Raw genomic sequence first — 15,705 nt, 5'->3', positions numbered from 1 at the left:
TAGCCTATAACCTACTCTTTTTTTTATAAGGGGACCTAATAAATCTAATAGGGCCCCCCCACCTACAAAAAATCAAATTCATCGGGGATATTCCAAATCCAAAGCGATTGGTGTTAGGTGATCTGGTAGCATATTTGGTGCAAGGTTGGTTTGAAAATAGATCAAAAGGGTATTTTGGAGTGAGACAATATTAATCAATCATATGAGTATATTTAAGGAATTTCCTTCACTCATGTATTTTGCCCATGATGTGGTTGGGTCTGCTTTTGTAGTGGATCCAAAGGAAAACGTGTGTATGGGTCCATAATTTGGGCCTCCCATTCGATGGACTTTGTCACACACGATCACTTTAGCACCCAAATCCATTTAGAAAAGTAAAGCACGATGTCAGTGCGCTCAATTGACTGGCCAAGCCTGCAATCTGCCCTGATTTTCCAGCAAAGCATGCACCATAATCATAAATTCATAATGGTAGTGCTTGGCCGGCTTGCTTGGAGTTGGGAAAGAGTATGGCTTGATTCGCTTGCTTTTTATTATCCATTCTTGCTTACCTCCATGTATACAATGATTTCTGCACCGTAATAACATCTCAAACATCCACATAAGGGAATAAATTTAATTAGCCGCTAATGGGAAGCTATTGTCCATCATAAATTGCATTGATCGCCCTTCAACCTTATGTTGTTGCCATTTTGTTATTGTCCATTTTAGGGCCAAACAGTTATGTATCAAAGTTTACGGTCACAGCCAAATTTTGTTCATTCCTTGTTGGCAAATGAGAAGTTGGGTAGCCTATTGACTTGGAGAAAAATGGTTAGCATGATCATCAAGGGCAGCAATTGTTTTACTGTTATAAGTTCTAATACTAAAAGCAGCAACGTATTTCTTAAAATTCAATTCAACGAACTGATGTACATATTTTGCATTCAATTATTTATTTATTTTTGTATAATACATTAAATTGTTTGGATAGGAATAAAAGACAAAAAATAAATACTATAAGATTGTAAAAGATTTGTTATCAAATTCGGAAAATCACTGCATGCATTGCTTGTATGCACGATTTTATTCCTACAAAGGGAAAACAAGATTTGATATTCCCAAAAAAAAAAATGCATTAAAAAATCGCCAGCATTGTCCAAAATTGTTCCTTTCCATGCATGGTGGTTTACTCGTTTTACCGTCCCCAACTCAGAAGTCAAAGTCCAATAAGGCAAGAAGCAAGTCAAAATTGAAAACCTGAAAACACCCGACTTCCGATATTACCCTTGCTTTCTATGATGCCCATATATAAACCGGACCTTTCACAAAATTCCTAATTTAATTCTCTTCTCTCTACGATCCATTTTTTCAATTTTTTTTCCCTCATCTGTTGTATTTTAGATTTAATTTATCTTCACATAGGGTGTTTCAGAGTTCCAAGAAGAGACAGGTATGTTTGTACTTTTGTTTTCTCTTCTTTTTATTAGATTTCATTTCTCTCTCATTCCGTGGTTTTACTGATTCACAGATCCCTTGATCTTTCAGATTTCATGGTTTGGGTTTGTTCGATGTCGAGAATTGTATTACTGATCGAATTTCCCAATTATTTACCCTTCGATTTGAGAGTTCTTTATTATTTTATTATTTATTTATTTTAGGTTCTGTGTTTTCTGTATTTGGTTTGTATCCTATCAATCAAGAAACAGTTTTGTAAACAATTTACAAGTTTTTCATAAACTTAGAATTCAATCCAAAACTTTAAATTGTATCTTTGTTTATTTCGTTTTTGGAATTATGAATAAATGGGTTGTAACTATCTTTGTTCCTTCCATCCATAAATGTTTTCGGTACTTGAATTCATTTTAATCTAGATATGTTCAATATGTTTCATTGTTGGGGAACTATGGGAACTGAATTGAAAATGTGGGAATCATAACAATTTTCTTGCGCAAGCCTTAGATTTTATGATCTTATTGTTTATGTGGAGTTGGTATTTGGATCCATAACAATGAAGTTCTGAGATTTTAAGTTCTAACGTTTTGGCTATTTGTACCGTTCTTTTATGTCTTTTAAATATTTGCTACTTGGAAGTTTCAGTCCTACGGTTGTTGAATTTTTTCATGGATTTGATTGCAGAGTGGCATTAGAGTTAATTGAAGATGTTAGAACAATTACTCATATTTACTAGAGGAGGTTTAATCCTTTGGACATGCAAGGAGCTTGGAAATGCTCTTAAAGGATCTCCAATTGACACCTTGATCCGATCCTGTCTTCTAGAGGAACGGTCTGGTGCAGCTTCTTTCGATTACAATGCCCCTGGGACCGCTTACACCCTCAAATGGACCTTCCATAACGAGCTTGGCCTTGTATTCGTCGCTGTTTATCAAAAGATCCTCCATCTATTGTATGTGGACGAACTGCTTGCAATGGTAAAGCATGAATTCTCAGGGATTTATGATCCGAAAAGAACAGTCTACTCTGATTTCGACGAAACGTTTCGACAACTTAAGAAGGAGGCTGAGGCTCGTGCTGAGGAATTAAAGAAGTCAAAGCAGGTGGGTAAGCCTGTGAACAATAGTAAGAAGCAAGGTCAGGTGCAGAAGGCTGGACTTGGAGGAGACAAGAAAAAGAATGAAGGTGGTTTGGCAAGTGATGGTGGGGATGGTGATACTATGAAAGGCCGTAGATTGGAGAATGGGAACTCCAATGGTAATCATGTGGATATTAAAGAATCTAATGTGTTTGGTACTGCTAATGGAAAAGAAAATACGAGTTCCAATCTTGGGGCTTTTGATGTAAATAAGCTTCAGAAACTTAGATCTAAGGGTGGGAAGAAGACAGAGAAAACAGTTACTGTTGATAGCAACGGGTCCAAGGCAGAGGCAAAAAAGAAGATAACAAAGAAGAATAGGGTTTGGGACGATTCGCCTCCTGAGTCAAAACTGGATTTTACAGATCCTGTGGGTGAGAATGGAGATAACAACACTGAGGTTGTGGCAGCAGATCATGGTGAAAGTATGATGGACAAAGAAGAGGATTTCAGTAGTGAAAGTGAGGCTGAAGAGGAAGAGGAAGAGGAAGTTGGGAAGGAAAGCAAGCCTGATAAGCAAAAGAAGGGATGGTTTTCATCTATGTTCCAGAGGTAGATCTGTTTACCTTAACTCGTCACCATCTTTTGTACTTGTTATTGAAGGTAGCTTGCATTTTAGGAGATTGTATGCTGTTGGACTCCATCGGGTGTCTGGATGTACCAATTTGATCTTTTGGAAACAATCTTCTTGCTTGAGAGTGACAGGTTGTTACATCATTTTTATTCCTTTTTTTTTTTTTGCTTGTATTCAGTATTGCAGGAAAGGCAAACTTGGAGAGGTCTGACCTGGAACCAGCTTTGAAAGCTCTCAAGGATAGGCTCATGACCAAGAATGTGGTATGCTCTTGTACCGTTTCTTTTTCCATTATTATGCTGGAGTTTATTTTATCAGTAATATTCAATCCTTTCTATTGATGGTACGGTACTTTTCAGCATTTGTCTTCTGGTGCTACCGTTGTTTTAATCTTATTGAGCCATCTAATATGATTTTGTGTTGTTCCATGCCTAGGCTGAGGAGATAGCTGAGAAGCTTTGTGAATCAGTGGCAGCTAGTCTTGAGGGTAAAAAGTTGGCCTCGTTCACAAGAATATCTTCTACTGTACAGGTTTGTCAATTTAGTCCTCTTCATTCCTCCAATATTTATCTATTAGTTTGGCCTCCCATTATTAATTTTCAATCATGTTATGTTACAAGACTAATACCAGGCATGTAAAACTTACTGCAGGCGGCAATGGAAGAAGCTCTTGTTCGTATTTTAACTCCTAGGCGATCTATTGATATACTGAGGGATGTGCATGCTGCCAAGGAACAAAGGAAGCCGTATGTCGTCGTTTTTGTTGGTGTCAATGGAGTTGGGAAATCTACCAATTTGGCTAAGGTTGGGCTGAATCCTTTTCTTGTACTTTAGGGCATTCCTCTCTACCTAGTGGTTTTATTTACCAATTCACCTTGCAGGTTGCTTATTGGCTTCAGCAGCATAATGTCAGTGTTATGATGGCTGCCTGTGATACATTTCGATCAGGAGCTGTTGAGCAGCTGCGTACCCATGCACGTAGACTCCAGGTATATTATTGTAGGATTTATATTTTCCTTCTGGTTCATTGGATAAGAATAATTATTTTCTGTGCGGACATTAGTAATTAACTTGTGACCAACCTTCGATGTCAGATCCCTATTTTTGAGAAGGGCTATGAGAAAGATCCTGCAGTTGTGGCTAAGGAAGCAATCCAGGAGGCCACGAACAATGGTTCTGATGTGGTTCTTGTTGATACAGCTGGTCGAATGCAGGTACAGTGTTTCTAGTTCTTAGCGGAATGGTTGACATAAACATTTACTGTTTGTATGATGTACATGCTAAGCTACTGTTAGTTAGCAATTTTTGTTTCAATCTTACCACTGCTTTTGCTATTACAGAAGGATAATCAAGCTGTTTACTTGTTAAAATTCCTTTTTCAGCGGATTGAGACCTATAAGTTATATAGCCTGGTTTTGCTGCTGTTTTTTTTTTCCTTCTTTCTAATGTGAAAATATATTGTATTATGCCTTTCAGGATAATGAACCGTTGATGAGGGCACTGTCAAAGCTGGTCAATCTTAACAATCCAGATCTTGTCTTGTTTGTTGGAGAGGCACTGGTTGGAAATGATGCTGTTGATCAGCTTTCAAAGTTTAATCAGGTTTGAGCTCCGTATTCATGGTTTTTTCTAGTATTGTCCAATTAGTATTTGTTTGTTGTATCATTATTCTCTCAATGGCTGGTTTCTAAGCCACCTTCCCTGTTCCTGCAGAAATTAGCGGACCTCTCAACTTCGTCTAACCCGAGATTGATAGATGGGATATTGCTCACTAAGTTTGATACTATTGACGATAAGGTAGACAAACCTTTTGAACCGCAAATACTTCTGAATATTGTATAAATTTGTGGTTTTGTTTTTCTTTTATTGATTGGATTAGAAGATTAGGTGAATAATTGAATTCATGCATGTATATAGGTTGGAGCTGCGCTTTCGATGGTTTACATATCTGGAGCTCCGGTCATGTTTGTTGGATGTGGGCAATCATACACAGACCTGAAGAAGCTGAATGTCAAATCAATTGTTAAAACACTCCTGAAATGAGCCTGCTTAATTTCATCGTTCAAACCATGTTGTTTGCTGCTCTGCCTTTAATTTGTTGAATTCTCTCGTTTGACCTCCTATTATCAGTATCGTGCTCTCTCTGTTGAATGCTTGTCCTTTCGGCTGTAGTTTATAATACCAAATTTCTTGGACGTTGTTGAAATTTCTTCTCTCCCTTTCTTTTTCTGATTATATTCTCAAGCTTATCGTATTCTAAGAAGGAACAGGGGTGATTTGAGTCATGGAGATTCTGATCTCCAGCAGAGTTTTTGAGAGTCCAGACTCAGAGAAAGCCAAAAACAAATGCTGATCTTGAATGGCAATTCAAACGCAAGTAGAATGGAATGATTTTGAAATTACACAAAAAGTGGGCTCAGTCAGTCTCTCTAAACAGATGGCTACCTAACAAAGTTGCTTGAGTCTTAAAAAGACATAGATAAGAGCAGCTAACTCCAAGTTCAAATCCAAATTGTGCATGCAGATGAAAACTTTAATAAACAACCTCTCATCTCATATATATAACAGGATTTTGAAGCCAGTGTTTTACAAGACAAGACAAATACGTGTTTGTCCGCATACTTCCTTAAAATATAATACTTTTGTTAACTTAGTACTCTTGAGAACTGTACCAGGGTATGTGTATCCATTCACATCACATCAATGCTCTCACAGCTTTGAAACAGGTAAACCTGCAGTGAAAGTGAAACACAAGTTTCAGCCCAGAAAGAGAATGATATTCTTGAGATAGTTTTAAAGAAGAAAGATATCATTACATACCCAAGGCTTTTGAATTAACAATGCTAGGACTGGCAGCTGGAGGTGGAACATTTTCGTTGAGGAATGGTTCTATCCGGTTTGGATCTGACCAAACTGGATATCCTTTAATTTTTCCCTAAATCATGATTCATATCATAGTAATGCAAAGGGTGTTTGTCAGTACAGTCGTGCCAAAGCTGCTGCATGCAGATATTCTTTTGAATGATATTAGTTGCGCTTAGTGACATACCAGGACATTGAGAGCAGCCAGTGTTGCCATTCCTTCACGAGTCCACTGCATAATAAAACCATTATGCGACACAGTTACTCTATATGTTCTTCAAATCAGAAAGCTCGGTTCTATAATAAACTGTTCAAACTAAAAAAAAAACAATAAAAATTTTACCTTGGAAGCAGAAGCAATGTGAGGTACCACAACAGCATTCTTCAAGTCAGCAAGCCCAGGTTTCATGTAAGGCTCATCCTGATACATACAACACCATTCATGAACCACTCAAATGTCAGAGATGTTCGGTCCGAAAGAAGATCGGAATTTGACAGGAAGGTGCGTTTGTTTACCTCAAACACATCCAGACCAACTCGAAACATAGGATTTTGTTTCAAATGCTCTACAAGAGCAACTTCATCAATCACAGGCCCTCTGCTACAGTTTACAAGGATTGCTTCCTGTAGATATATGGCATATTTGTTCAACTAGTAAATACAAGCATACACTATGTACATACGCATGTGTATATTTCACATAGATTTATACAAATAAGAGATGTTCTTTCGAACTTCACCTTCTTCATAATTGCCAGTCTTTCTTTGTTGACCAGATGATAAGTGGTTTTATCCAGAATTGGGTGAAGGCTTATCTGGAAGGAGAATCAATAACCACACCATTAGAAACAGAGTAAGATAACTTGGGAAGAAAAATAGGCGGGGTTGAGGGAAGTGAGAGTCATACGACATCTGCTTCTCGGAGCACCTCATCCATGCTTGCTGCTCTTTTCCAAGTCACGGGCTGTTCACCATTGGCTTTTAGGAACTCAGCATAAGCTGGAACATGGGAACATACATATACAAGTATCAGCAAAGGGTTGGGAAAGATTTATGCAATAAACTGACTGACATGCCTGTAACAAACTTTTCTAGCCGTGTAGCCTGGTACAGGTCATAGTAAATCAGGTTCATCTTGAAACCTTCAACCTGTTAGAGATCAACAGTAATTTCAGCTCCATCAGCGGTATCTCACTAATTGGAATGAATCACTAATTAAGATCACGAGCAATAACTGAACCAGGTAAGTTTAAATAAATAAATAAAAGTGCAAAAACAGTTAAGCATAGTGCTGTGATTGGAACTGATTTAGTACGAAGTTGATTTAGGATATCTAATCTGTCATACAATGGAAAGTATATGAATCATCTGTCCAAGCCTGCATTATAAAAGGGGAAACTGCAGTACAATTTGGACCGGTAGCAACTGTTTATGAAATCTTCTTATGCTCCCTCTTGGTCCTGGTAAGTTATGTTATCACCCAATTCCAACTAAAATTTCTCTAAAATATGTCCATTAGTTTTGAGTAATTTCAGCCTCAAGGTGAATATAACAAACAAACAAACAAGTCCATGCATACCAATCACTAGACTAAGCCATTATCATGAAACCAGGGTCAGATGAACCAAGCCTAAGTTTTAACATTTTGGACAAGGAAAATACCATCATTCTGGCATATGCAGAACCAATACGACCAGCTCCAATCACACCAACAGTCTGCCCTTTGAGCAAGTTTCCCACAAACCTGCCACATTAAAACAGAAAAATCAAGCTGCAGGCGACACATGACATTTATAATTGATAGTAATGGTAAATATGATAGTCATACAGATTAGGAAGCCATCCGTCATATAAGCCAGCCCTCATAAATTCATCTGCTTCAACTATTCTTCGAGCAGCTGATAAAGAAAGTGAAGCTGCCAGCTCTGCTGTAGTTTCTGTAAGTACTCCCTAACCATATGAGCAATAAATTCATTACAATATGCCCTATTTTCCCAAAATAAAAGAAAACTAGAATCCTGTATTTTTTTTTTTTCCATGTACCATACAGAAATTAGTAGATAGATGCATTGAACTACTGATGCCATGAGACTAAAAAGAAAAGAGAAAAAAGAAGAATGGAGAGAGAGAGTGCAACACTTACAGGAGTGTTTCCAACAGCAACCCCATACTTGTTAGCAGCATTGACATCAACATTGTTATAGCCAACAGCCATGTTACTGAAAGCTTTGCCACCTGCTCTGCTCAGTGCTGAGAACAAAGTCTCTCCCCAGTCTTCAGTCAACTGAAAAACCGAAACATAAACACAACTCAACCACTTTAAATCCAAAATCCAAATTATAAACAACAAATAAATAAAAGAAGAAGAAAAGCAAACTCATATTGCCTGTCCAATAACTCCATCACACTTATCCCCAATCAGAGCAATGATATCCTCGACAGACAGAATTGTTTTCTGCCGGGTACATATCTAAACACAAAAATTAAACGTTATCTCATCAAACTCACATAGCTAATGGCTCAAAAATAAAAAGATCAAAGAAGATGAGAAAGAACAAGGGAATTACTTCAACTCTGCAGTCTTGTTCAATTAAGAGATTGATCCAGCGAGTTCCAGGCATGGGTTTTGTGCTGACAACTCTGTATTTCCCATTTGGGTTCCACACCTGAACCATGAAAGCTTGTCAGCAGCTGACTGAGAGAATGCTGACTGTAGAAGCAGAGAGCTCTTTAAATTTCTGGTTTAACTGTGATGATATGGATATGATGTGGTGCGGTGGAGTATACTGGTGACTTTGTGATATAGTGGAGCTATTGACTACATAGAGATAGAATGTGTTTAATTGAGAGGTGCAGGTGTGTTGCATTGTGCTCTTCAATCGTCATGCTTTGGAGTTCTTGGACCTCTCATTAGGAATAAGATAATAATGATGACTTGGCATCCTAGGTGGATGACACATAACCCTTTTGTCAAGAGAAGGTGATTAGGAAAGTGACCAATGCTTTTATTTTATTTTATTTTATGTAGTTGATCCAACAAATAAACATCAACACTAAAAGATTGAGACGAATTTGAAAAACTTCAAAAATCAGGGAATTTTATAATGCAAAAAAATAGGTATGTAAATAAAAGGTACTTTGAGAGCATACATATTGAAAACCCCTATAGCCAATTGAAACTTCAAAATTACCAATATTATACTATTCCAAGTTTACATCTCCCTTCCCCTCACACTCTCAAATCAAATCAAAGCCATCCCAACTAGTCCAATTGCAAAGCCCAAAATCCCATTACTCAAACCGAACCCAGGGCCCGCTGCAGCATTGGTGGATGGTGGTGCAGCTGGCCCTGTAGCGGTAGCCGGAGCTGGTGAGGGAGACACATGTTTGGGAGGCTTAGCAATCGCAACGAGCTTGAGGCCTCTGTCACAATGCTCCTTGACCCCACTGATGAAGTAGAATGGCCCTGCCTGGTCCAACGTGATCTCCGTCACATTTGCTTTGATTGGCTTTGATGTCTCGCAGCTCCCGTAGTCTTCCTTTGTCACTTGCAGCACAGAGTCACTGTACTTGTCCGATTTCCATTCTGTGTACCAAAATTAAAATTACATAAATACATAACAAGTGGTAAACTTAATTAGTGTTACATATATATGATTTGGATCAGAAAATAATATGGAAAAAGTGAATTGAAAATACAAATGTACATGAAATGAACAAAAGAATGGAAACACAACATAACAAGTGGGGTCTAATGTAAGAAACTTATAAATGGTTAAGAATCCCAATACTCGAGGTTCTAAGTTCCGATTCTGCTATCTAATAAAAACTAGAATAACAATCCATAGGTGTGGGCAAAATACATGTTATACAATTATGATGAGTCATGAATCATAAAAATTTAAAAGAAGCCAAAAGGGGGATTGAAAGGTATGATTACTGAGTTGATCGCCAACTTTGAAACGTTTACTCTGGATCCATTCATTCAGGGTCTTGGAAGAATCAACGTTCCAAGAAATATATTTTCCTCCAACGATAACTTCTTTGGCTTCAGAGAAGGCAACTGACAGAAAGACAAGGGACAAGACTAGAATGCTGATTCTCAAGTAAGCCATTGCTATGCTCCTATGATTCAATTTTCAAACACGAAAGAGATAGATAGTTGTAGTTGTAGAGTTTTGGTTCCTCTAGGGTTATTATATATAGCCGTTTGGGCCTTGGGTTTGGAGGACCCGAAGCCATTCATGATCGCCACGTTTCAGCAGTGAAATGCCCATTGTCAGGTTTTGATTTTGAAGTTGGGGCTGTAAATGTGAAGAAATCAATTTATTTAAAGGAAAAATCTAAAACGGCTATTCACTTTCCCAATGAGTGGTGTGGTGTGCATTTCAATTTTTGATGAGGAGTATTTTGACCACCCTCAAATGTTTTTCTTTCTATATACAATATATCTCATACATCAATTTGGCCTCTTTTCCTTATTTTACAGATTAAAAAAATCTGTGATGATCTTTGCCAAATTGGAAGAAAACCAAGTCCTCCTTGTGTCTCTAATAGCCAGGGTCACTGCATCCATACACATAATATTAATAATTGATTAAATTCATTTCACGAGCAAGTTAATACAAAAATCGAATTGCCTTTCATTCCCCCCAAGTTGTGCATAAGGATAAGATTCTAAAATTTTAAATTTTGATTGTGTTTATTGTGTCTTCGAAGTATGGTAAAACAAAATTGAAAAACCAGAACTTTGTGCTAGACATATGCTTTACTTGCATTTCATTCCATGCTTGACAAGTAAGGAATTGATTTCTCGTTATGTGGCTCGTAATTGTCTAACCACTTCTATTATAAAGAGTTCTAACTCAATTTATTAAGAGTATTTACTGTTACACTTGAGTTCTTAAATTCGATTTCTATATAAACTTGCATGAAAAAAAAAAAAAAAGAGGCCTCAAAGGAGTAATTGGGATGAAGCCGTAGAGAGGTTCTTTCCAAACAGTGTGATCAAACCCTCGAGCCGGCCAAGATCTAAGCTTAATCCACCATCGATTTGCTCTCAGTGCGTTTGGTGCCCAGATAATATTACACGTGCTGCTCATTATATGCTGGAATACATGTATTATCATAGGGTTGTCCACACCTGAACGGTTCACTAGGCCTAACATCTCTCCACGCAACCTCTCAGGCTCTCCACACTCGACACCCTTCCCATCGTTCTCGTTTCTCTCACTTTGTCCGGAACCGTAACATCCAAACGCCGGCGATTCTCTCCGTCCGCCCATCACCACCGCCGATCTCTCTCTTCTTCAGACACCCGATTCCTTCTAACACCTTGAATCCCTCCTTTCTCATCCCATTTTCCTCGAATAATCTCTCCTCTCCCTCAGTCCCGATATCTCTCCCACTCTCTGTTACAGTTTTTGTCACGAATCGTCGAATCCTGTTCCATTTCTGAGGTGATTATTTATGGGTTTTGATTCAAATTTTCAAAGGAAGAAAAAAAATATTGATTTGCCCTAATTTAGCAGATTATTAGGTTTATATATATATTTTTATATTTTAATTTTTTGTTCAATTTAACCCATTTTGTGTCGAATGTGCAGATATTTAACTTCATTTTCGTCACCAATTGCCTCTGTTCTGGTGGTTTACTGGGCTACGAGCTGAAGATCAATCTATGGAAGAGGTATGATCTGATTTGTTTTGGTACTCTTTTTGTTACATGTGATTGAAAGCTCTAGTTCATGCTAATCGATGAAAGCTCTGGTTTTAGGGCTTGCAATGTAACCCTAAGACACAGAAGGTGATTACATTGCGATCTCCCTCGCAATATAACCCTATGCTAAGTTGATGTAAACAAGCTACGTATCTGAGTCATCGTGCTCCATCATTTCCAATCAGGGCTTGCAGAGAGAGAAAGGGGAATCAGAGTATTAGGGTTAGCGCCTGCAGTGATTGCATTGCGATCTCCGCTGTTGAGGTGAAAGGAGGACTCCAAAAGGTAGATTTGGTTCTTATTTTCCACTAATTGCCATCTTATGCCTCCATTAAGTTAATTTTGTGTGATTATTGTTTGTTTTATTTTTGTTTAGTGTTGCTTCTTCGTATAGACATGCAAAAGTACGGGTAATGGGTTATAGCAAGACAAATTTGCATTTGTGTGCAGGGGCAACATTTATTGGCAAATTCAATGCATTTTATGTAATTTCAAGTTTATAAAGGAAGTTTCAATGGCCAAGAAATCTGTAACACAACGAAGGTTAACAAAACTTGATGTCTACCTATACATACCCAATATAATTGGTGAGTATTCTATTGTTTTGGTTATATGTTCTTAAAGCAAGTTACTTTAGAACTACAGTCAACTAAAGATGTCTTTGTTTTATTCAAAATGATTGTATGTTTACTGGGAATGCAGGGTACATAAGGGTTCTTATGAACTGTTTTGCGTTTGCTCAGTGCTTCTCCAACAAGCAGCTTTTCTCTATTCTCTATTTTGTCAGGTGAGAATTAATGCTTTTGAAGAATTCATTTATGTTGTTTGGACTTGTGGATTTAGAAGAAGAGATTTGCATTTACTGTAACGTTTTATATGAGATTTTAAAAGTGTATTTTAAGGTTGATGGAGTCGACATGTAAATTTGAATACTTGAAATAGGGTAGGGTGGGTTTCAAATGCTCAAGAAAATATGAGTATTCACCTCTTAACCACTTAAATAATAATAATAATAATAATCCACAACCAAAAGTGTGACAACTCTCTCTTTTTGAGTTTTTCTTTACTAAACATTTGATGCAAATAAACTTTAAACTGAATCTTGAAATCTAAATCTCTCATTTCAAATACGCAATCCGAATGAAACCTTAGTTTTTGCGCTGTATCTTTTTCAATGTCTATGTTGGGTATAATATATGATTAAGTTTGCTGTTCCAGCTTTGTCTGCGATGGTGTAGATGGTTGGTGTGCTCGTAAATTCAATCAAGGTATGAGAATTTCTGTAGCTTGAAATTTTGTTTTTTGATAGGAAGATTGCATTTTTTGTGCATATATACGTTTATAGAAACAATTTTTTGTAAGTCGGTACAGATACCAAGTGTATGATTTGTATAATGTCAAAGTGATTATCATTAAAAGAATCCACTCGATACAAATGTATCAGTATCATTTGGTCTTCACCAACTCTTTTCCTTTCAGTTATATAAGTGGATACATTTCCTGATTTCGCTTGTACTTTGTCACTGTACATAGTGGGTGTGACTTGATTTATTTTCAAGTTATACTTTCTGCAGAGCTAGATAATATAGGTATAAATACATTTAAAAAAAATTGATCTCCAAACATCATGAATTATTTATTAGTGTACTCCTTATTTAGAGATTGCAGTATAGTATTGGTAGAAGCCTCCGTATTGTAGTGAGCGAATACTGAAGGGCTCTCTTTGTTTTCAGTTTCCTGATTGTTGAAGGTAATGAAGAATTTTGTGGTTTGCATATATGATTCAATTATCTTAATACATATTTGTTTCCCTTCCTGGCTCAGTTTCAACCTTTGGAGCTGTTTTGGACATGGTGACAGATAGGTATTCTCATAATGACTTTATTGCAATAATGTAAACTATACACAGCAGTTACTGAAAATACATCTCAGTGGATCTGCAATAGATCCACATTGACAAACAGTGCCAACATTCCATCAGACAACACCAATCCTCAAAATTGAATAGCCTGAGTTAACCTACATCAGTCCTCTAATCCACAGTAAGATAAATGTGCATGCGCACCCACACATGCACGTGCACAAGAAACATAGTATTGCTGAAATGATTTAGCTAGATTGGTAATCACCGTATTGATTAATGTCTTGTATCTCAGGATAAGCACTGCGTGTCTCTTGGTAGTTCTTTCACAAGTATACCGGTAAGACATTTTATTTAGGGATCTGATTTTTCCAGTCTGCTTTTGTCCACTTACACTCCATTTGTTGGAAATTGTATGTTCCCTCTCTTTTGTTCACTTACACTCCCTTTTTTGTTATAGTAAAAGGTATTAAAAAACAGAATGGAGTGTAAGTGGACAAAAGGGAAGTGGGAAAATCACCACCCTTTATTTATAGTCTTCAAGTTGCTATAACTATACATGCATGTTTGTCATAGCTTGTGGTGGGATTTTAATGCAGGCCTGGCTTGGTTTTCCTCTCATTGCTTGCCTTAGATATTGCCAGCCACTGGCTGCAGATGTACAGGTTATTTTCTTTTTCTTTTTAATTAATTTATGGATGGGATGAATTGGGTTATTCCTTGAGAAAGTTTTTTTTTGTTAACACTTTAGTTCATTTATTTGCAGTACTTTCCTGTTAGGCAAGGCTAGTCATAAGGATGTGAAAGACAGCACTAATTGGCTTTTTAAAGCATACTACGGGAATCGGATGTTTATGGCTTACTGTTGTGTAGCTTGTGAGGTAAGTGTAAATTGGTTTGCCTATCTACGTACGGAAATCTTTCAATAGTGGTAGTTGCGACTTTTCTCTAAATTTGAGTATTTACTCTGCAGGTGCTTTATATAATTCTATTTCTTCTTGCAAAGAACGAAACCGAGAGCTTGATTGATGTAAGTGCTGTTTTTTAAGATATAAAGAGGAAGTTCCCAGATTATTTTTGTTTCTGAATTTCCCTATTTCAGGTTTTAACTGGACTTGCAAAGCATATTACACCTCTTTCTGTTCTTGTTGGTTTGAGTTTATTTGGATGGGCCGTCAAGCAAGCAGTCAATCTTATACAGGTAGATAGTACATTTATGACCATGGCTATCTGTTTACTGTCTGAAAATGAAGAATTACTTTGTGTTGACAAATAGTTGAGGTTCCCCTAAAAGAAATTGATAGTTTTAGTCAGTCCTACTCAAGTTTTCTTGGTAGTTTGTCGTCCAAATGTTCTTTTAAATTTAATCTAGCTAATCAACTTTTTCAAGTTTAAGTCATCTAATTCTTCCTATCTGTTCGACCAAAGAAAAAAAAAATCTTCCTATCTGGATTGTTTTGAAATTCATTTCATGATTTCAGTTGAAGACAGCAGCAGATGTGTGCGTGCTTCATGATATCAACAAAAAGCAGAGCCCCTAATGCAAATCAACTTCTATGACCTGAGGTGCATTCAACATTCAGCTTTGCTGCCCTGTTCATCATGTTCAAATGCGTAACCCGCGAGTGGGATTGCTTTATTTTAGCGAGACATAAAATGAAGAAAGAATTTTAATGCCTTTTCTTTCATTGATTTAATTTTAAATTTAAATTTTTTTGAGTGAACCATAGCACAAAATTTGACACTTTTGACATCTTTTCTTAACCTTAAAAGGAAGAAAGAAAAAAAAGGGCATGCTCTAATTCCCGAGCTTCTTTCTTCTAGTTAGTTGTGTATGATGTGAATCCAAACCCCGCAAAAGATGTCAATTGAAATGATAAAGATGATTATTTGAATTTTCATACGCATTGTCAGCACGTTGCACCGACTGACTAGTGGCCGGAAAACATCGGATTCAACAAGACTCTCATCAATATTAAAGCATACATCCCCGGAAATTGTTACCTTTTTGAATTTGGATTCTCTCCTTCTCTTAGCTTTTCATTTTACTTCTAATTGAAATGGTGGTTTCTTAATGTTCACACATGTTAAGTATCATTCCACGATCCGTTTGTTTG

The 15,705-nt window shown here is 37.1% G+C and overlaps 4 protein-coding genes across 5 annotated transcripts; 2 read left to right on the top strand and 2 right to left on the bottom strand.

Moving 5' to 3' along the window:
* Positions 1-1,271: 1,271 nt before the first annotated feature.
* LOC110756829 (signal recognition particle receptor alpha subunit family protein) lies at positions 1,272-5,352 on the top strand. Its single transcript, XM_021958298.2, has 10 exons — positions 1,272-1,432; positions 2,119-3,124; positions 3,325-3,409; positions 3,582-3,677; positions 3,798-3,950; positions 4,028-4,135; positions 4,241-4,360; positions 4,623-4,748; positions 4,860-4,943; positions 5,064-5,352. Exons 2-10 carry the CDS (start codon positions 2,142-2,144, stop codon positions 5,187-5,189), a joined length of 1,881 nt encoding a protein of 626 aa, XP_021813990.1. The 5' UTR covers positions 1,272-1,432; positions 2,119-2,141; the 3' UTR covers positions 5,190-5,352.
* Positions 5,353-5,678: 326 nt separating this feature from the next.
* On the bottom strand, positions 5,679-8,874 carry LOC110756830 (glycerate dehydrogenase-like). The gene is made up of 13 exons (XM_021958299.2): positions 8,576-8,874; positions 8,395-8,478; positions 8,152-8,292; positions 7,837-7,958; positions 7,671-7,752; positions 7,085-7,157; positions 6,916-7,007; positions 6,749-6,823; positions 6,525-6,632; positions 6,352-6,429; positions 6,196-6,240; positions 5,967-6,081; positions 5,679-5,878 (listed from the first exon to the last, which is right to left on the bottom strand). The coding sequence occupies exons 1-13, from the start codon at positions 8,681-8,683 to the stop codon at positions 5,856-5,858; spliced, it is 1,146 nt and encodes a 381-aa protein (XP_021813991.2). The 5' UTR covers positions 8,684-8,874; the 3' UTR covers positions 5,679-5,855.
* Positions 8,875-9,105: 231 nt separating this feature from the next.
* On the bottom strand, positions 9,106-10,161 carry LOC110756831 (early nodulin-like protein 14). The gene is made up of 2 exons (XM_021958300.2): positions 9,949-10,161; positions 9,106-9,594 (listed from the first exon to the last, which is right to left on the bottom strand). Exons 1-2 carry the CDS (start codon positions 10,121-10,123, stop codon positions 9,251-9,253), a joined length of 519 nt encoding a protein of 172 aa, XP_021813992.2. The 5' UTR covers positions 10,124-10,161; the 3' UTR covers positions 9,106-9,250.
* Positions 10,162-11,021: 860 nt separating this feature from the next.
* Positions 11,022-15,489, top strand: LOC110756833 (CDP-diacylglycerol--inositol 3-phosphatidyltransferase 1). 2 transcript variants are annotated; one of them, XM_021958305.2, is made up of 13 exons: positions 11,022-11,467; positions 11,615-11,697; positions 11,913-12,012; positions 12,178-12,314; positions 12,430-12,514; positions 12,946-12,995; positions 13,552-13,591; positions 13,884-13,928; positions 14,188-14,253; positions 14,355-14,469; positions 14,562-14,618; positions 14,691-14,789; positions 15,070-15,489. In XM_021958305.2, exons 4-13 carry the CDS (start codon positions 12,242-12,244, stop codon positions 15,127-15,129), a joined length of 690 nt encoding a protein of 229 aa, XP_021813997.1. In that variant the 5' UTR covers positions 11,022-11,467; positions 11,615-11,697; positions 11,913-12,012; positions 12,178-12,241; the 3' UTR covers positions 15,130-15,489. The 2 variants fall into 2 exon arrangements, with proteins under 2 accessions (XP_021813997.1, XP_021813996.1); XM_021958304.2 differs by having other exon boundaries at positions 11,785-12,012.
* The last annotated feature ends 216 nt before the right edge of the window (positions 15,490-15,705 follow it).

Source organism: Prunus avium, chromosome 7 (assembly GCF_965620075.1).
Source record: "Prunus avium chromosome 7, drPruAviu1.hap1.1, whole genome shotgun sequence".
Lineage (NCBI taxonomy): Eukaryota > Viridiplantae > Streptophyta > Magnoliopsida > Rosales > Rosaceae > Prunus > Prunus avium.
The sequence above is the reverse complement of the archived record's forward strand: the minus strand, read 5'-3'. Positions and strand labels throughout refer to the sequence as shown.